The sequence below is a fragment of the Panthera leo genome, chromosome B4 (genome assembly GCF_018350215.1).
Source record: "Panthera leo isolate Ple1 chromosome B4, P.leo_Ple1_pat1.1, whole genome shotgun sequence".
Taxonomy (NCBI): Eukaryota; Metazoa; Chordata; class Mammalia; order Carnivora; family Felidae; genus Panthera; species Panthera leo.
Window position 1 is genome coordinate 112,505,163 of NC_056685.1, and position 22,352 is coordinate 112,527,514.

Here is a 22,352-nt window from a genome sequence, read left to right on the forward strand (position 1 = left end):
AGTCCTTCTAGCTTCATTCTAATAACCCCTTAAAGTGTGCCCTTCACCCCCTCCTCTATAATATTCATCCTAACCACACCAGATAACAGTGACCCCTCTGCCACCAACTCCTTATATATAATCTCATGAGGTATTGTCCTGCACTTCAGTTTTCTTTCTTTTCTGTAAATTCTGGGCAAGCAGGAACAAATGACTATATTTCATGAGAGCTGTGGTCTTACTGCTTTACACATAAAGGTGACTTGTCGATTGATTAGTTGGAAAATCATTATCTGTCCTGCTGTCCTTGGTGAAATGTTCATGGTCATGACTTCAAGATCTTTTCTGCTATGTTTTGTTACAATCATCTCTTCGCATCTTGCTTTCATAACGGTTCTTACTTTTCCTCAGAAGTACTAGAATACAACTGGCTATAATAATCAGAATTTTCTTTCTGATTCTTGGTTTAGCTAGAAACATTTTAGTAATGAACACTACCATCAAATATGCTGTCCCCATTATCTGCACCTGAAAACTGCTCTCAATTTCTTCTGTGTCTATGACATATTTGTGAGGAACCTTTGTTCACATATGTCTGAAGTATACCACCTTTTCTGTCCCACGTGGTAACTGATACAATGGTAACAGTTTTTTTGTATGACATATATTTCTCATGGGAAGAGATCAATTGTAAACCCTTGGATGGAGGAACAGACCCTCACTTATAGATAAGTATTATCAAAAACAATCAAGCAAATAATGAACCCTGAATCTGATTAAGCCTGTAGATGTAACTCCCAATTTACAAGAGATACAGAAGTCAAAGGTATATGCTTAAGTCTATTAAAGAAATGGATTCAACAATGTCAATTAAAAAATGGGCAGAAGACATGAACAGACATTTCTCCAAAGGAAGCATACAGATGGCCAGCAGATACATGAAAAGAAGCTCAACATCCCCCATTATCAAAGAAATACAGATCAAAACTCCAATGAGGTATCACCTCACACCTGTTACAATGGCTAACATCCATAACACAAGAAACAACCAGCATTGGTGAGAATGTGAAGAAAAAGGAACCCTCAAGGACTGTTCGTGGGAATGCAAACTGGTACAGCCAGTGTGGAAGACAGTATGGAGGTTCCTTAAAACGTTAAAAATGGAACTACCTTAGGATCCAGCAGTCACACTACTGGGTAATTACCCAAAGAATACAAGAACACTAATTCAAGGGAAGCATGCACTCCTGGGTTTATAGCAACATTATTTACAATGGCCAAGATATGGAAGGAGCCCAAGTGCCCAGTGATTAATGAATAAAAAAGATGTGGTGTATACACACACACACACACACACACATGCACACACACACACAAAGAAATATTATCCAGCCATAAGAAGGAATTAAATCTTGTCATTTGACATGGCATGGATGGATCTAGAGAGTATATTGCTAAATAAAATAATTCAGTCGGAGAAAAACAAATACTATATGATTTCACTCATATGTGGAATTTAAGAAACAAATAAGCAAAAGGGAACAAAAATGAGAGAGAGAGAGCAAGTGAGAGAGAAATAAACAAATTCTTAATTACAGAAAACATACTGATGGTTACCAGAGGGGAAGGGAGTGGGGGGATGGGTTAAATGAGATGGAGATTAAGAAGTGCAGTTGTCTTGATGAGCACAGGGTGATGTGTGGAACTGTTGAATTCCTATATTGTACACCTGAAATTAATATAACATTGTATGTTAACTCACTAGAATCAAAATAAAAACGTAAACAAAAATAAAGAAACGGATTCAACAAAATCCCTATTTCCTCAACAGATAAACTGCAGGGGAAAGTAAAGAAAGGCTTGTTTTTCAATCATTTATAGTTTACAAGACTTTAAAGCTATTTAAATAATTGCAGTTTATGTACTTCATTTGGATCCTAATTCACACAAACTGTAAAATTAAACATTCGTAATATTTACGAGATGGTTGAAAATGTGTACCCTGAATGAATCTCAGATGATATTAAGAAATGATCTTAAATTTTAGATGTGATCTGGTTGTCGTGATTGTATGAATTAAGAGCTTTAATCTTTCAGAGAAACATACCAACACATTGTTGGATAAAATGACAGGACAACTGAAATTTGCTTTAAAATAACATGGAAGGCAGAGGCGCCTGGGTGGCTCAGTCAGTTAAGCATCCAACTTCAGCTCAGGTCATGATCTCCCAGTCAGTGGGTTCGAGCCCCGCATCGGGCTCCATGCTGACCGCTCAGAGCCTGCAGCCTGCTTCAGATTCTGTGTCTCCCTCTCTCTCTCTGTTCCTCCCCAGCTCGCACTCTGTCTCTCTCTGTCTCAAAAATGAATAAATTTTAAAAAATTAAAAATTAAAAAATTAAAAAAAATAATATGGAAGGGGGAAGGTGGGTGGAGATACGTAGAAAAATACAGGCATTAGTTGACAGTTGTTGAAGCTTGGTGACGAATGTACAAGTGTCTCTTATTTTGCAGATTTTGTATATTTAAAAATCTTCCTATAACCTTTTATTTATTTTTTTTAAACATTTTTAATTTTATTTATTTTTTTAACGTTTATTTATTTTTTGAGACAGAGAGAGACAGAGCATGAACGGGGGAGGGTCAGACAGAGGGAGACACAGAATCGGAAGCAGGCTCCAGGCTCTGAGCCATCAGCCCAGAGCCCGACGCGGGGCTCGAACTCACGGGCCGCAAGATCGTGACCTGAGCTGAAGTCGGACGCTTAACCGACTGAGCCATCCAGGCACCCCTCCTATAACCTTTTAAATAAGACTATTATTTGAATTTTAATCCTGGTTCCTCTTTTTTGATCCTTAACATCCTTGGGTAAGTTGCTTAAGCTGTCTATGCCTCAGTTTTCTTGCAGCTTTCAAAGAAGTTTTGTGAGGATTCACTAAATTGTCCTACAACATAATTTCTTACCATCTGGCAGAGTAGGGCCTCAATTACTGGTACCTACAAGTATTTTCAATAAGGAGACAAAAGGGTGCCGCTCCGATTATCTTGCTGATTATTAGTCTGTAAATCTGTGGCAAAGTGACTGTTTTTCAGGGGTTTTTCCCTGTAATCAATACAATGATAACACGTATTATCCTGGAAGCTGACATCCGCTCTGCCTATGTGTCACACACACATTTTTCATTTATAGTTCTTACTCCTGGGTTGGCTCTTCTCACCAAACCCTGTGTGGTCTTGTTGCATTCATCCTTGCTCCCATGACGTTCAAAGTCTCTAAAGACGTTCACGGTCTTTGATGCTCAAGGTCTCTAGAGAGCTTGTCTACAAAGCCCTGCCTTTTGCTGGTATCTCCTCATTTCAGGAAGCACATGTTCCCCAACAACTAACTCGGCCTCCCCAAAGCTGTTGCTGGTCCATTTAACTAGATTTTAATAGTGGCAAATGCTATACTCCTTTGGCAAATTCGGAAAATTTCAGTCATTTTTGCATTGGGCTATTTGTTTTGGTCAACATTATCATCTTTAGAGTCAGAGTGACTTCGTCTTAACATCAACTCGGATGCCAACCAGAGATAACTGGGACCTTTAACTCATTATATTCACGTATATAACGCTTCTTGATCTTAAAACGCTGAGCATGAAGTAGACTAGGGTGGAAATCCTAAAGCTAAAGATTATTTTGAGGTGATTAAAAAACTTTATTTTAGTTAAAAATTGTTTACTTGAACTAAAACTAATCTTCAGATAACATACAAGCAGACAGTTGTTCAATCTTAAGTATATTTTTATCTCAAGCTTTTAAATTAAAAAAAACCCTCAAATTCTGTCTTTATATATGATTTTATTAACCATCTATGATTTTAACTAAACCATTCCTACTGATACTGATGAATTTTATATTATTTCCTAAAACTATATGGAAAGTAAGATGTTAAGCATTTTATTTTATTTTATTTTATTTTATTTTATTTTATTTTATTCTCATATAAAATTTATTGTCAAATTGGTTTCCATACAACACCCAGGGCTCATCCCAACAGGTGCCCTCCTCAATGCCCATCACCCACTCCCCCCCACCCCCTGTCAACTCTCAGTTTGTTCTCAGTTTTTAAGAGTCTTTTACGTTTTGGCTCCCTCCCTCTCTAACTTTTTAGGCATTTTAAATGAAATACCAGTTTTCAAGGTAAAACTTGCTTCAAAAAAGATATTCTACAGGGGTGCTGAGGGGTTCAGTCAGTTAAGCGCCCGACTCCTGTTTTGGCTCAGGTCATGATCTCATAGTTCAAGGGATCAAGCCCCATGTTGGGCACTGTTTTGACAGCATGGAGTCTACTTGGGATTCTCTTTCTCTCTCTCTCTCTCTCTCTCTCTGCCCCCCCCACTTTCTCTGTCTCTCTAAAAAATGAATAAATAAGCATTTTATTAAAAAAGATACTTCTACAATGGAAAAAAAAAGCTATGAAGATATGATTCAATGCCTTTCTTAAACTCAAGTAGAAAGTTTCAGTAACTATGAAGTAAACTTGTCAATTAATTTTCATTATCATTGACTTGACCTCTTACGTAGTTAAATAATGACCTTCACAGGGACATGTAATATCTGTGGAGTTTCCACATAGAATACATAACTTATGCCTATGTTTCTCATTAGAAACATATATAAATCCAAGTGAGCGTGTAGAAGGTCACAGTTTCCAAAGATGACATTAATTATATCTCCCATCTCATATGCTCTTATTCAATAACAATAAAAAGATGAAGTCAAATCCCCCTCCTTTCAAACCTGGGCTGGCCTTACAATGTCTCTATGACCTAATGGAATGGGCCGGAGGAGACACGGTGTGACTTTTGAGGCCAGGTCAAAAAAGGTTGTACAGCTGCTACCCAGTTCTTCTGGGAAGCTTGTTCTGGGAGCAGTCAGGGGCCATGTAAAAAGCCTGTCTAAGCTGAGACCACCCTGCTGCAGGGGCCATCTGAAGCACTCCAGATGACAGAACAGCTGGGCTCATAGGCAACAGCAGCAACAATTGCCAGTTATGAGTGAGCTGTTTTGGGTGTGCTAGACTCCCCATGGCCCCGGCCCCAGCCAACACCTGTCTGAAATGCAAGAGAGACCCCAAGTCAAATCTCCTGTCCTTAAATAATGAGCGAAGCAAAATTACTTTTTACGTGGTCAAGTTTTGAGATAGTATTTATTCAATAATAGTAACATGAACAGAGTGGTTCTCTCCATTCAATTATTTTTCAATGAGCTTCCTTTAATGTGATTCTAAATTTTCCATTGAAATGCAATTGTTTCTAAGTCTAGTCTGAATTATTTATTTGTTCTCCCAAATTCTGTAAAAGGAACTTTATCTTCGTTAAAATAGGGCTATTTGTTAAAGTAAATAAGATTCTACTTAAGATATTACCAGAAAATCATTTCTGAAATGAAGGCTAATGACAAATTGTACTTTTTTTTTTTCTAGTTGCCCCAGTGATGAATAGCATGGTTCTTTAGCAAATGTCAGCAATCTGGTAAACTGCATGTTGGACAAAGGCCAGGTTGCCCTAAGACATCATGCTTCCCCCCCCCCCACCCTGTTCTGTGGCAGGGGTCCAAACTCCACAATTTATTCTTGTTGACTGCCAACAATATTTTTTAATAATGCTGTCTTCAATTTAATAATGAAGACAATAGTGATACACTTCAGTTTTGGTACATGACAGATACAACAGGTTGGAGTCTCAGTTCCACCAAAAACCTTTCTGTTCAAGGCATACATGTTTCCTGATTCCCCTCTTAAAAACAGCAATTTGATTGTGATGGCAGTTGCATTGGGTTTCAGAAATAGGAGATTCCCCCTTTAATTTGATTCTCTTTTCAGATAAACTCAAGGAAGGTTTAAGCTTCCTGATTCTATGGCCATCCTCAAACAAACAAACAAACAAAACAACAACCAAAAAACAAAAATGCTGTGCACCACAGCTCCAGGACTCCTAGTCAGCCATGTTTTCTCCTTTTTCCAGCTTGATAGAATCAAGAATATTGTAGAATTATGCACTCATCCAAGCACTAGGTCATGCATATATTCACTTATTCATTCGTCAGGCAATTATTGATGTTTGAGAGCCTAACAAGTATAAGGCATTTTGTTGAGTACAGGGTATACAAAGTAAGTTATCACTATACTTTCCTTAGGGTATTGGAAGGAAATGTTTCAGTAAATAAATAAAATATACTGAATAACTACTATATATATGTTATATATAATTTATATATATATAAATATATAAGAATAATCAAGGAAAATATAGATTATAGTGAAAGCACAGAAGTAGACAAGCTACAGGAAAGCAATCCGCCAACTAAGTCAAGGATTAATTGAACCTTGACTGTTATAGTGTAGTTGCTTCAGGGCTTTCTCCTTTTATTGAGACTGGAATGAAAAGTGGATTACTTCTCCTTTATCCTTATTTTCAAGGAAATATATAATCTCTTTGCTATTCTCTGAAGGAGAAAAGTTAAGATTAGAGGGTCCCCTGCATTTCTTTTGCTCAGGGAGTTGATATTCCGGTAACCTATTCTCAGCCTGTCCTCTGGAGCCAAGATGATCTTGCAGGGAGAACACATCGCAGCTGTAGTCTGACCAAATGCCTTGATCTCACACAGCTGCCTCTCTCTCCCTCCCGGGACTGAGAATGAAACCAGGGATGTGTCAGTTCTCAGTCAGCTCAAGAAGACAGATGCTTCCTGTGGCTTTCTCTGACTCCTTTCTTCCTCCTCCCCATCTTTGACCCCTGATGTCAGGAACCTCGGCCATCCGAGTCGCATGAGAATTCCTCTTGCTGCGTCTAAAGATCTGCCATACTCCACCCTACCCAATAATAATTTAGGCAACCCATTGGGCATGCTCGGTGCACAGCCTCCTTCCCGCACCATGTCTTAGACATACGCTTTGGCTGCATCTGAAACTCCCAGTGAGGGTCACCCATGTCCCTGCTGCTGCAACAGAAACTATAAAAGCAACTGAACTTCCAGCATTCTCTCTGCCCCTCTACAAAACAGCCCTAATTTATTCTTCTGAGTTGATTTCACAGAGTAAGTGTAATGGTTCATTTACCTCATGGATAAAATTTGCTTCTGGAAAACCAGTTTCCCCAGATAAGAAACAGCTATGGCATATATGTCTCAAGTGGTGACCACTGACAAAATTTTCACCAGTTGAAGCAAAATGATTAAAAAGAAGAAAAGTAACTCTATGCAACTTGAAGGCTTGTATTTTTTTTTTGCTAAGATTTGTTTTAAACTAAAATATCCTTTGCCATATGAAGTACATTTTAGGAACCAGTAGCTATTTGTACTGCTTTTACAGGGCAAAATAAAATGTTACATCTTCTGACATCATCTCTAGAGAGCTAACTATGTGGGTTGTGAATCATTTATGATTATAAAATAGCCAAATGTTTCATTGTTCTCCACTTAACCAAACCCCTTTTATTCAAAGGAATAGTGTTTGGAGAAGAGTGAACTGCTTGATAATTGCAGCATTTTCTAGTTCATGTCTGCTTATAGCTGGAGGTGATACAGTCCCTTTGGGAGGCAGGGGAGAGAAGGTGTTATTTTATATCAATCTTGACAAGCCATGTGCTTCTTAGAGATTCTCAATTTCAAAGAAAAACACAAGAACATTATGACGAAGAGCCTCATGTGACTAGCCAACTTTGTCTGAAATGGTAAGCTAAATACAACAGAAAGGTAGACACTATTACAAACATTTCTATTCTTACCTAACGAAATGGGATCTATTCCCACTTACCCAATGAAAGTTGCAAAGTTACAGGTAGTAAATGGTAAAGCAGAACTTCAGTTCAGAGGTATTGAACGGCATAACCCAAGTTCTTTCAACTATTAAATAATTTTAAAAGGTATTTAAATTCCTTTCAAGTTTGCTTATAGGAAATGTATCGACAAGTATTATTTAAGTTTGGAAGAATAGTCAAAAAACAATGCTGATCCTTATTTTACCTGCCAGGATCGATCTGCCTTTTAGCAGCCAGATGAAAGTACCAAATAATGCTACCTGGTAACATGTGAGCCAAAGACGAATGGTTACCTGATAACACTTGGGCCAAAGAGGATACGTATAAGTAAGGGGACTGTTTTCCTGCAAGATATTAGGTACATAAAACAGAACTTCCAATCACAGGATCAATATTGAACATTTTGAAAAGATTGCACTAAAATGAGTTACATTGGTGCCTTTTTGATTTTAAGGGAACTCACAGATTTCAAATTTGCTAAGCTTATGTTTATTTTATTTTTGTAATAAATGTTACATTTAAGAGTAAATTGCTTTATGTCTTAAGAGAAAAAAGAAAGAAGGAAGATTTCATAAAATTCTGATCCAAACTGCAATTACAAGAAAGTACAAGAAATTCAGCCAAACAACTTGGCCAATATCTATGGAGCATTCATTATTTCTTGGACGGGTTGAAATATGCTTACTTTCTCAATCCTGGATGCTATAGAAATAATAAACATGCTATAGAAAATATACCATAATGCTATTCAGATACATTAGAATGAAGGATGAAAGCAGTCAATGTGTCTTCTTGAACCACCTCGAATTTTCCCATGGACTAATTATTCAATTGTAACTTCACAGTTTTAACATCTCAGCTTTGAAAGAACTGTTTACAAATTTGATGCCATTTAACTTTGTTAAAAATACTTCTTAGTGGCAAAAATAGTCAAACGTTTTAATAAGAAATGTTTGCTTCTGTTAAACATTGTTTAGATGACAAAGGCCTACTGTCCTTCAACACTGTAGGTCCTCTCCCCTCATTAGAAGCTCTGGCAAGGATAATCCTTAAGAAAACATTAGCCTTTGATGCAGATAAGCATTCACATTTCTCGTTCCAAAGTGCATTACATTTTTTTTCTCTGTTATAATAATTCAAGCTTCATGTTCAGATCACTAGAAAATTTAAACCAAAAAATAAACTGCATTGCCTTTACTATGAACAAGGTTGCCTATTTCTCCTTCCTCTTTTTTTCTTTTTTACATATCTTTCAGCCTTTATTCCATAGAATCCTCATATAGAAAATATGTATTGGGGCACCTGGGTGGCTCAATCAGTTGAGCGCCGAAGTCTTGATTTCAGCTCAGGGCATGATCACACAGTTCGTGAGTTCGAGCCTCAGGTTGGGCTCCATGCTGACGGTGCAGAGCCTGCTTGGGATTCTCTCTCCCCCTCTCTCTGCCCCTCCCCCACCTCTCTCTCTCTCTCTCTCTCTCTCTCTCTCAAAATAAATAAATAAACACTTAAAAATATATTTTCTGTTTTAGAAATATCTGACCAAAATTATTTACAATATATTTAAATATGAATTTAACAGAAACTAAAAGTAACTTAGCTGAGACCATTCCTCATGGGAACTCAGTTCTCTTAATTATATAGGGTTTCCTCAAACAAATCATTATTACAATGTTGGCTACTTCTTTGGTATATAATGTCAGTAAACCTTTTACAGGAAAGACGTGCACTCTGGGCTCTTAGATAAAGGTAACACGTAAAAAATTTCCTCATCAAAAAACAACTCAAAATAAACAATAAAAAATAATAACAAGGACAACAACAAAGCTGTATCATGAGATGCCCAAGTCAATGAACTTGATGTTTCCTGAGACTGATTTTTCTGTTTAGTTTTGAGAAATAGCCTTAGGGCTTTTTTATGAAAGACCAGTAGAAAACTGTCTCCAATGCTTTCATCAGAGTCAAGCTTTATAAACTATTTATCATGTGAGCAAAATAAAGCCACATCTATGGAAAAATAAAACCAGTGAAGTGACCGAACAAGTCTTTGCTCCTTAAAATTATCAACTGTTCATTGTTGGTATTATATGTAGTGGGAATAATCATGAATCTTTTTAACGTTGTTACGAGAGGCCAAGTGAGATTTAACGTGTATCACATGTCTTAGGAACTTGGCCATTTAATAAATTTTTTAAAAGTCTACCACTTGGGGCACCTGGTGGCTCAGTTGATTAAGCATCTGACCCTTAATTTTACCTCAGGTCATGATCTCATGGTTCTTGAGTTTGAGCCCCACATCAGTCTCTGTGATGGCAGCACGGAGCCTGCTTGGGATTCTCTGTCACCCTCTCTCTCTGCCTCTCTCTGCCTCTCTCTCTCTCTCAAAAATAAATAAATAAACATTCAAAAAACAAAAGTTTACCACTAGTATATCCATCATATGATGATTCCTCTGTTCAGATATTTTCATCTCCATTATTTTTCTGCCTATATGAGTAATGCAGGTAATCTCTAGATGCTTATAATAGTTTCTGTAGAATTTGATAGCAATCTAATCCCCCTTGTAGTGAATATACAATTCAAAAAAGAAATAACCACTAATATAATATCAGACCCACATGAATAAGGACCATATTTGTCTTCCTCATTCCTTTCTTCTCAGGGCTTACAACATTGTGGGGTCTCGATGTATTTGCTGAATGAATACATGAATCCAGTGGAATTATCCTGTAGCCTTTTTAAAGCCTTCTACACACTTTTGTGGGGAGGGGGTTAAATGGCTATACAATACGTCAGCACCGAAAAAGCTATCTTGAAGTGTTTGATTTTCAGTTGTTAGTATTGAACATGTTTTATGTTTTCCTGGGTTCTAGTTTGTAGTTTATTCCAACTATAGAAGTTAGTGGCAAATTTCCCTGCAAAATATTGCTAGAAAGCATGTTCTGAATAAATATAGAATGTTGAAAAGAAGTACCCTACTACACTATGGAGTTTCTCCTGTAAGGAAATACTCCATACCCCATGGTAAAGTCATTCTGTGGGGATTTTTTTTTTCTTTATTTTTCCTTATAATAAATGAACCGAGAGAGAGAGAGAGAGATACAAATCAACTGTCATGTCAACTACATTCATTCCCCTTTGGCCCATCTGCTGGGGCCTCAAACTTTCTGGAGATTTATCTTTTGAGTGTATTGCTCTTGGAATTCCCAGGCCAAATTTTTCCTGAAACATGATAAATCAAAGTGTATACAGTGTTGGGCTAAAGTTATATGTCTCGTGATTATATTGGATATTTACACCATATCTTGGCTGTAAAGATTGCTCTTGAAACTTTCTAAAGAATATAAATAGCTAGATTACAGAATGCCAAATGTAAAGCCAAAACTAAGACCCAGAGATTAAGGGAGTAGTTTGGTACTTGAAAGATAATTTTTTGTTCTAAAACTTTACTTGTTTTACTTCTGATAACTCTACATACTTTACAATTTAGTAATGTTCAAACACCGTTATCTGGGCTAAGCCAAGAGTAGAGACATCACCCACGTCTTAATATCTAGTATTTCTTGAAAGCAAATCACTGAATTAAAATGAGCCTTCACTTTGGAATCATAGGACAGTGATTTGTTCAAAATTTTATTTCAAAGAAAGGGGACCATGAAGCTCAGAAAGATTTTTCAAAACGTGATTTGTCTAAGATTGTGCAAGCGATGGAGCCCCTACTTTAAAAAAGGGAAGAAAACAGTCTCCTAACTTCAAGGCTACTTCTTTCTACGCTATTCGGCTTCCTTTGCTTCTCCATAGGTGGCACTGTCTCTCACATTTGGAACTGCGGGGATTCAAAATGAAAATGTTTTAACTCTCAAGGAAGCCCATTCCTGTGAACACAACAGGGTAGGGGATATGTTAACTAACTATTTGAAACAAACAGTAACAAAAAAATAGAACATAAAACAAAGTAAGGAAAGAGGGCCTCCTGCACCTACTCACCCAAATCAGAACACTGCACAACTCGAAGGTGGCACTGACAGCGGAAAGGACACACTGGTCCCAGAGGCTCTAATTCAGAATCAATAGGAGGGTGCTCTTCTGGGCCTATCCCAGAAGCCTCATCTTCTAGCATAAAGTCAAATAAGCCTCTCTGTTGGAACGGCCCAGCCCAGGAAACTTGTGCAAGCAGGAGGAAGATGATAGTTGCCTTCATGATTTATCTCATGTATTTTCACTGCCAAGGAACCTGGGAAACAAACGAAAGGTTTAGAGGAGTAGCACTGCCTGGTTACGTTGTTATCTCTGATATGAGATAGAGTAGAGTGAGTGTAAAGCATAAAAAAAAACCATATTTCATTTATTGTTAGGAAGCCGAATATTGAAATGTATTTGAAAGGTACATAATAGACTACCTGGCACAGCTATTTACTTCTGTAAAGAAATGTGAATGTTCTTGAAATCTGCTTGCTTGAATTTGGAGTCTGAATTAAGGCAATATATATTCACATCATTTGCAAAATCGTTAAGATGATAGATCACGTTGGAATTTTCAATGCTCATTCAACATAAGCCATGCTACGGTCAAATAAAATTTCATCTATACACATGAGAGATCTCCAATTCCTGTGTCAGAAATATCTCTGGAAGCCAATCTCCTCTCTCCATCCCACTGTATTTATCTTGGTCCAGACCTTTCTCATCACTCCCTGAACTTTCACAAGAGCTTCCAACTGGTCTCGGCCTTGGCCTTGAAGATTCTCTCTACTCCAGGCCATCTTCAACTCTGCTGCCCAAGTCATGTTCAGAAAATCAGATTTCCTTGTATTTCTATTCTACTGAAAACTCCTTGTTGACTTCTCAAGGCTTGCCCATCAGGTCCACATCCCCTTTGCTGCAAGTGAGACCATTCACAATCTGGTGCCGATGTTTCAAGCCCTGTTTCTCTCCATTTCCTCTCCACTCCGACCCCCACCACAGCCCTGACACTCAAAGCTAATTGCCCTTTAAAATACCTACCTTGGGAGAGAGTTGCAAAGATTGAATGAGATAATGGACTTCCCTTGTGTATTCCCTGGCTCATCCACACAGGATGCTGCTTCCTCCCTCTTCTGTGTCCCAAAGCACGTTGCTCTTACCTCTTTTAAAGAACTTATCACATTATACTGTAATTTGTTTGGCGTGCTTGGTCTGTCCCCCCCAGCTAGAAGATGCACTCCTTCAGGGCGTGTCTTATTATTCTTTGTTCTGTACCCAGGCCTTGCACAATATTTTGCACAAAAATGACTCAATTGACCATCAATTTATTAATAATACACGTTATTCGGTTTGTTCCAAGCAACCAGTCTGATTTTTTAAAACACAAAGTTGTATTTTTTCAATAGCAAATTTCTAGCATGAGGAAGGTAACAAATCCAAAACTTAAATTTGGTATAAGCACAGTTTACTTTTCAAAATAAATCTATTGACCAGTTTCTCAAACTGATCATTTTTTAAAAAAAACAAATAAACATCTATGGAAAATCCTACTGATTTTTATATGACTCCCATGTTATCTGGTTTCTTGTAAAGAAACAAAAGTACAGTTTTGGCAAATCCATGTACTTCTCCATTCATTCAATGAGCCCTTTAGATTTATATATCTGTTGTTGAATTTGTTGTTTTGTTAGCTGAAGTGAACTAAATAAATCTTAATTGACAAAAAGTAGCTGATCATATGGAGAAGAAGCAGTCTATTTTTGAGCTGATATATTTTAAAACACCACTGGAAATGTTCTAAGGATTCCAAAAACACATTGTAGATACTATCTTTAGTTTTGCCACATCTACGTTGAATTGTACACTTACAAGGAGCATATTAAAGCTGCAAATTCATAACTAGACTTAAAGAATGATTTTTTCATCAGCAGCCAATGGTAGCATATGCAAAAAAAAAAAAAAAAAAAAGAAAAAGAAAAAAGAAAGAAAGAAGGAAGAAAGAAACCCAAAAAACAAACAACAACAACAAAACAAGCAACTTTATATGCCCTGACCTTAAGGTATCTAAGTATCTTCTGGAAATTCTTGGCTAGGTCCACTAGAGAGGGAAAAAACAGTTTTTGGATTTCTTACACTTTTGTTCTTAGTTTCTACTTATTACTGAGGTGTGTATAAGGCAGCACATATACAGAACGGGTCGTGGCTTTTCATTTAAAAAATACCACAAAGTTTATTATTCACGCTGCCCCTTTAAATTTGGTATCAGGTTTTCTCTAGGAGTATATTCCCACTCATTTACTGCATAGCCTTTTTACGGAGACCCTATTGTTTTGGCAGTGTTTCCTTGGACTGGATCTCAGGGAGTGGTTTTTGGTCTGTTTCACATTAAAATGCAATGTTTACGGTTTACCACAGTTTGCTAGCCTTGCATATTTAATATCTTACAATTTTAGGAGAAAAATGAAGCAAAGTAATTGCAGATTTAATAAATAGCAATGCGAATTAACGCAGATGTTGCCTTTTGATCTTTTCTCCAGAGCAGAGAATGCCTGGTTGTTTCACTAACTCAAAAAAAGAAATGTTGAACATGAGCTCAGAGGAATATTATCATTTATATGTGTTTCCTCTTGTTAAAATGGTGCAAATTCTCTGCACAATATTTTTCTTGGTTAAAGCTGAACACAAACAGGAAGTTTATAGCTTTCATTACTTATATTATATCACTTTGATGTGTGTGCATGTGCGTGTGTGTGTGTGTGTGTGTGTGTGTATGTGTGTGCATTTTAACCCTGAATGTCCTGGAGAAGAATATGTCAAGTAACTTTATACAAATTCCCCCAGGAGATTATTTCTTTAAATTACTGTCATCATACTTGAAGATGCAGCATCTTAAAACAATTAGTGGAGGCTATTGATATGAATAATTTTTAATCACTTTTCCTTCCTTAGTATATAAGAAAAATAAGCACAAAATAGCAGTTGCCCTGTGGAACCCAGAAGATTATTTACTGACATATTATATTTCCCAAGTTTCTTTGAAATTGTTTTAAGCATTCTCAAAATGTATGACTCCTTCTTACCTGCTAATTGTTAGGTATAATGTCACTACTGCACTAAAGCTACTTGCCCCACTTTCTAAGTGTTTCATCAAAAATAATAATTTCTGTCTCCTTAAACTACTTCAGCCCATTAAATTCACTATGTAATTCAGATCACCATTTGTAGGATGTCATTTATGCCTTTGGTGTGACTTTCAAAATCCAAATTTAACCCTCAGGAGATTAGTAAAACTATAACTACAGACAAAAATAAAAATCCCCCAGCACTAGGTGAATGGAAAACCCCAATAATAACAGAAATGATTTAAAAATAGACAATAAAAAAGGCATTTATCCACAAATAAGGGCTGCTATAGGAGGCATTTGGTTCTTTTTCTGGTCAAAATAGCAATAGGAAAAGCAAAAGCCACAGGAATTTATGTCACTGGGAGCCCACTTAACCAGTGGTCATCGGTGGTACCCTCTTTTGAAATTAGCAAGAAAAATAACCTACACCCTAGTGATGTATCTTACAATACAATTTCATTTGCATTGAGAAAACTGACTGGGTCTTATCTTTCCCTGTAAGGAATTATGTAGCTAACTGTGAGATTTTCTTTAATAAACAGCATAATATTTGCAATATTTATTTTCACCTCTGTGATGATAATTTCTGTTCTTCTCTAGGTTGTAGAAATATACATTTAACTTCTGCAGCTCACCACCAGAGTTCACATCACTGAGGTTTTAAAAGTTCTGAACATATGCAAGAATTCAGGAGGGGACTAAATCCTTAAATACATACATATAACCCAACTACAAATTCGATGCTGATCTAGAATACTTTTTTATAAATACTTTCTAAAGAGGTAAAACATTTCATTAGTACAAATACAAAATACATCAATATAGATACTCATGGTGTTAGGTTACAGTTTTTTTAATAAACATCTTTGCAAGAACAGAAAGAACTAAAACAATGCATTCAACCATTTTACCAAATATTTAACTTCTGTCTTCAAGCAATACTTGTTTAAAATGCTGCATAAAGATTATCAAAAGTTTAGCACGATTTTTTTTCTTTCCTTTTTCTCACCAAACAATTCCTTTTTGCTCTCAACTTGATCGAAGTTTTATTAGTCTGTAGCAGAGTTCAGGACAATTATTGAAAACCATACCTTTTAATCCGGGGATTTGCCACAGGAGCCCTCAAAGCTGAGATGTAATTACACTAAATATTCAGCCCCAGCAAAAGAGTTTGCAGGTGTGGAAAGGAGGAGGGGGTAGGTGCTGCTCTGTGACTGTCACTAGGTTGAAAACCTCCTGCTTCTACTCCATAGCACGGTTAAAAAATAAGGTTTCCCTCAATGAACACAATCCGGCTGACACCCACATTAGATCATATGGTAATGATATGTCTCTTGTATTGCAGCCAGAAAGTTTATCGACCTTTTTTTCTCCCCATTTGCTTTATTCCTTTTGCATCTGCTTAAGATTCTAAACTGCTTATGTGGTAGAGAGGGGCAACTTGATTTGAAATTTGTTTTATTGTGTGGATTCATTTCCCTAAAACATTGTAGCTAAAGGGTTTGCTTCCCCACCCCCAACCTCACTGCACTAGCCACCCTTTCTAGTCTTGTTTATAAGAAGCATTTATACTTCCAAAATGACAGTTTTTCTTGCTATCAGGATGTGTAAATCCAGCAAATGGAACGAAATTAATCTTGTAGTTATTTTAAATGTGGTCTGCAGAAATAAATGAGTGATTTAGGTGAAAATTTTCATTCAGATTCTTACTTGCCTTGGGCTGTTTGCACAAATTCAAGTACTCAGCTGTGGAGTTTTCCTGTGTATTTTGAACATATTTCTAGTGTCCTGGAAAAAAGTCATGATTTTTTATGTGAAGAATATCACGTAGTTATTATTTCCTTACTCATAGTTTATAATCTCTCTTGTTGTTTACCAGCCTTTAGGTTTCTTTCTATTTTTCTAAATAAAACACATAGATACCAGAAATGGGTTTCATTTTAATTTAGCCTGTATATGAAAATTTTGATTTTCATGGACCACACTTTTATATAATCCAGAATTTTGAAAAGGCAACAAAGTCTATGGCTCTTTTCAAATTTCAGTAAATAGCAAAAAGGAAATGTAAACACAAGGAAAGATATTTATTTAGCCACTGGAAAGCTTTTTTGAGTTTTTCTTAATTCCCTTGCTGGATGCTCTTTAATTCTTTTCCTCTGTGTCTCTATGTTTTGACTTGTATCTTTATGCCATGGCCCCTAGGCTGTTACCAGGTGGAAACTTGAAATCCACATCTGTGAAACATGAGAAGTTAACCCTCCCCTCCTCCACCTTCCCCTCCCCTCCTCTAGCCATCCAACTACACAATTCTACAGTAAATACTTCTGCCTTAATGAAACTTGAAGGAATTAAATTCCTGAGTGGATATCTAAAGGAGGGGAGGGGTGCTGTCACATGATATTTTTCCTTGTTTCCCAAGACCAGCCTCCCTTAATTTTACAACTCCCTGCCCAACACCTCCTCTCTTTGACATCTAATAACCACATACCCAGTTATTTGGATCACTTAGAAAAAAGCCAAGAATTATTTTCCCTGGACATTGGTGCAAAGTCCATGATCCCCTTATGTGGAATCAATTACATTTTCCTCTTGAACTCCTCTTGTATCTATTTCTTTCATATACAGGTAATCCCTTCTTCTTCGTATTGTAGCTTTTTATGTATGTGTCTTACCCCAAGGGAGGGAGCACATCGTTTTCTTTTGTAGAGTGCTCGCACCCAAGCACAGTCACGGTATACAGTAAATTCTCAAGAAACACTTGGTGAATGACCACATAAAGTCAGTCAGATCTTTGGCTATGGATTCCACCATGATTATTGTTTTGCCCAGTCCTGGTTTGATCCTTATCAAAACTCAACCCTACCACAGAGTATATAATGAATAATGGCGATAATTGTTGCTGAAGAGAGAGAAAGGGGTGGGAGGATAAGGATATTAAGGAGAAGTAGGAAAGGCAATGGAAAAGACGACACATTATCTCGATATGTAGATACTTTCATAAAGCAGAGACATTTTGGTTATGGTTCACATCTGGGTTCTTTCTTCTGATGGTAAGTGTATGAATTCAGACAATATTTAACATCTGAGTCTCAGTTCCCATATCTGTATGATAGGTAAAAATTATTACCTAACTCAAATTGGAGAGAAACATTGGAGAGAAAACTAAATAAAGCAATATACATAAAGCATACAACTCAGAACATGTCCCAGTTAATTAAACTCTCCATAAATGTTAGCTTTTTTTGTTCTGATGTACATCACAGCAATCCTTTGTGATGAGCAAGGGAAATCGTCTTTATTCTTTCCATTTTACAGATTAAAAAACAGAAGTCCAATGATCTGCCCAAGTTCACAGAGCTAGCTGGTAAGAAGCACAACAGAAACTAATACCCAGTTCTTCTTGAACCTAATCTAGCTTTCCATTACTGGACTAGATTTTAAGAAAGATCAAACTCTTAAGATATAAAAAACTAATTAGCAAAATTCTTGGGCAACATGTCTTTGCAGACTAGTTTAAGATCTGTGACCAAGTTACAATTCTTTCTACACTTTGTATTTGTGCAAGAACAAATCTTTCCTCTTTTTTTTTTTAAATTTCAGTAAGAACCCCACTTCTAAAACCCCAAGGATTTTACCAACATCGTCTGATTTAAAATCTGTTCTAGGGTGCCTGGGTGGCTCAGTCGGTTAAGCATCTGACTCTTGGTTTTGACTCAGGTCATGATTTCACCATGGTGAGATTGAGCCCCACGTCAGGCTCTATGCTGACAGCATGGAGCCTGCTTTGGATTCTCCCTCTCCCTCTCTGTCCTTTGTACATTCACACGATCTCTCTCTCTCTCTTTCTCTCTCTATGTCAGAAATATATAAATAAACATTTTAAAATATAAAATTTGTTGTTTAATTAGATGTTAAGTTGCATACTGTCACACCCACTTTTAGGTAGGAGACCCTAAGACACAATAAAGTCATATGCAGTTAAGTCACAAAGATGCCACGGGGCTATCATCAGAATCCAGGTATCTTGCAATCTAGTGGGAAATGGAACACTTTTGAGGCTAGAAGTAGTGCTTGTGCAGGCAGCCGAAACTTACCCTGGCTTGGAATGCTTGGGGGTAGGGTTTACTGAAACCTTGGCTACCTTATAATTATTCGAAATATTCAAATTCAAAGCACATACCACATCTGCTGTTAAAGACACTTAAACTATGATTTCTACTGACAACCCACTAGTTAACAGGGTAACTATATTCTACATGTTGTCAAAGTTCATTTCAAGGCTAGTCACTCTTCTTCACCAACATCAAATACAAGTGATTTAAATTGTACCTGTATATTAAAGATGTGAAACATGCCAGAATTTAGAAAGGTCTCCTTTGGACACCCTTTTATTTTCTAAGAGGTCTGGAAACAAGTGGTTATCTTCACAAACCTGATGTGCCTGGTTTATTCTTAGACTGACTCTTCAAAGTCAGGTCAGGGGCTGGAATGGACTATCTGGTGCTTTATTTTGTCACCCAGGACAGGTATTTTTTCTTTAGCGAAGAAAGAAGCCTCCGGTGAAGTTCAGGACAGCCTTGAATGCCAGGTGGCTTGAAACACAATCTGGTAGTAGAAAACTATGACCTTGGCCATCTTTCTTTCCCTCAAGCCTCCACTCCCCAGACCCCTCACCATCATGTTCAGTGTACTTGTGCCTTGTATAAATAACCGAACCTCTCTGACATTCAGGTTTTTAATCTATAAAATGTGGATAAGCATATTATTACCTACTTCATAGGTTTGCAGGGAGGTTTAAAGTAGGTTAGTACATATAGCTAAATAACTGTCTGCCTTGACTTAGGCATAACATCTTTTCTAGGTTCTATGTCCTGCTGAAAGGCATTCATGGACTTCATAAGGATCCAGAGACTCTAGGTGAAGAATCTCTACTTGAGCAATGAAACGGTAATAGGAATAAACATGGGACATGGAAAGTTATGAATGACGATAAGGAAAAATTATGGAGATATGTAGCTCTCTTTTACCACAAGGATGTATTCAATTCCTGAATTCTCTGCCTCTTTTCTTGAACACTCAGGAGCATCTCGTTTATCAATGGCAGTCAAGGGATTTTTATTGTTTTCATAAATTAAGTAGTTTGTACTGAAACAACAAGTCAACATTGATTAAATATCTGGTAGTGTGAACAAAGAACATACCTTTCTGTTACATAGGAAATTTCCCATAACTTAGCAAATAATTGATCAATCAACCAGCAAATACTGACTGAGGGATCACCATGTGAGAAAATATTAATACTAGGTGCTATGGAAGATACCAGGAAATAAAAAGGACAATGTGAAAGGCATGACCTTAAAGAACTCACATCGGTAAGGAGATAGGACATAATCTACCTAAATATATTGAATATATATTTATTTAAATATATATATTTAATAGCATTTTAGAGTTATCACACCATGAAACTTATAATGCATTATATAATTATAATTCCTAGGCAAAGTAAAGTATGATATAATTAAAAATAATGGTCTTAGGAAGGCAGAGGAGGGGTGGGGGAGAGATCATTTTACACATGGATAGTTAGGTAAGTGTTTATGGAGAACAAGGTACAATTTGAGCTGAATCCTGAAGGCCAAAAAGAATGTGAAAGAAGAGAGAGAGCTTTTTAGCCTGACAGAACAACGTTATCAAAATCTTGGCAATGGGAAGGCGAGAGACAATAAATAAATCAATGGGGCTTAAGTGGATGTTTTCTTTCAAAGAAGCCATGGGCCCTTTTGTCATCCTTGAATATTCAACAACTGCCATGGTGTCTGACATGTTGAAGTCACGCAGTAAATGAATGTCCCTGTGTATGGTCGTAACTAACAGGAGCTGAGGTAAGACATGAAGGTTGGGTTTGTGAAAAGACTTGAAAGTCTCCCATAGGGCACTCGTTTACTCATTCATTTGCTCACCAAACCCACTTGGTGATTAATATCTACCAATTAATGTGTTGTCGGCTGGATGTTATCAAAGGTATTTGGATGAGGTAATACCGTGATGAAATTTCTATTTTAGCAGATCAACGCTAACAAGTGTCTGCAGGGTGTTGAAACTAGAATCAAGGAAACTAGCAAGGAAGTTCTTGCTTTAGTCTTGCTGTATTAATACCTTAGTAACGAGCAGATGGACATGGTGAAAATAGGCCCACTGCCCAGGAAGCTGCTGTGATATATTAAGGACGAATGTTTGGAGCACCGGTTCTTGGTTGTGTTCTTTCAATGCATTATCTCAGGTAAGACTCATGATAACGCTATCATCGAGGCACTAGCATAATCCATTCTTGTTATCAATTTCTGTAAGATTGTATTTTTAAGTGATCCCTACACCCAATGTGGGGCTGGAACTCACAACCCCAAGATCAAAAGTCACATGTTCTACTGACTGAACCACCTAGATGCCCCTCGCATAATCAACTTTAAAAGCACAGAGCTGAGGCTGGAAGAAGCCATGCCCTCCCCTCGCTGTTCTCTGCCATCCTAACCAGATGCTTTTGTCATGTAAGCAAAGACAGAGTCAACTTCTTTACAGGCATCTTTCTCTCCTGGGAGAACATTCTTTAAATGGAGAAGAGTCACCATCAAAATAAAGCTACGTAAAGCTCTGGATGTCTGCAAAACTCATAAGGAATTGACCATCTTATATGAATTCAACTTTTAGGGTACGAAAATGATTTGTAGCCTTGATGGTGACTCCGGTGTGAGAAATTAAGGAGAAATCATGCAATCTGAATTATGGGCTTAAAAAAAGGAAAGATTGATGTAGAATCTTTCCCTGCAAAGTCTCACACAGGGTAAGACTTCATGTTGAATGAAGGCTTCCCATACTGAGCGAAGGCAGAATTGTTGACATTTTACAGAGGACACCAGCTCAGGAGATGTGCATCTTGGGAGTGAGTGGAAACTACAAAAGAGAGAGATAAAAGCCAGACCTTCCAGTTTCCTGGAAGACCACCTCCTGGCCAAGCTCCTGCCTGTTTACTTACTAATTGACTGGTGCTGCTGGAAACAAGGCTTGCTACCATAAACCCACTGAAGCACTCCTTTGGCAATGCTATGCTTCCTTTCCAAACAAAGGAAAATATACTAGATGAGGATGAAAGTTGAGTTCAAGCCCAAGATAAGATTGAATCAAATAATGTGCAATGCCTGAATTGCAGAAACAAAGAAGACCCTGTATTTGTAATTACTTTCAACAGAGATCACTTCATTTTTCAGGGAGGTAGCATACATCGTGTAATCATTGAGTACACAGACCCTGGGGCCAGACAGACGACTCAGGTTTGATTCTCGGCTCTGCCACTGAGTATCTGTGTGACCTTAGGCGGTTTCCCCATTCCTGATCACACCTTATTTCACAGGACGATACAATGAGTCTATATTTGTAAAGAGGGTAGAACAGAACCATGGAGGAGAAGCTCTGTGAGTTTATGTCAAGTAA

General features: G+C 37.3%; 1 protein-coding gene across 2 annotated transcripts in view; it reads right to left on the reverse strand.

Moving 5' to 3' along the window:
• DCN (decorin) overlaps nucleotides 1-16,282 on the reverse strand; it is a 42,479-nt gene extending 26,197 nt beyond the window's left edge. The window contains exons 1-2 of one of the 2 annotated variants that reach the window (XM_042947347.1): nucleotides 15,956-16,282; nucleotides 11,764-12,010 (exon numbers count right to left, since the gene is read on the reverse strand). In XM_042947347.1, coding sequence (XP_042803281.1) covers nucleotides 11,764-11,977 — 214 coding nt within the window. In that variant the 5' untranslated portion in view covers nucleotides 11,978-12,010; nucleotides 15,956-16,282. Of the gene's footprint in view, nucleotides 1-11,763; nucleotides 12,011-12,780; nucleotides 12,916-15,955 lie in introns of those variants that run through there. The other variant, XM_042947348.1, reaches the window with a different exon arrangement.
• Between the last annotated feature and the right edge of the window lie 6,070 nt (nucleotides 16,283-22,352).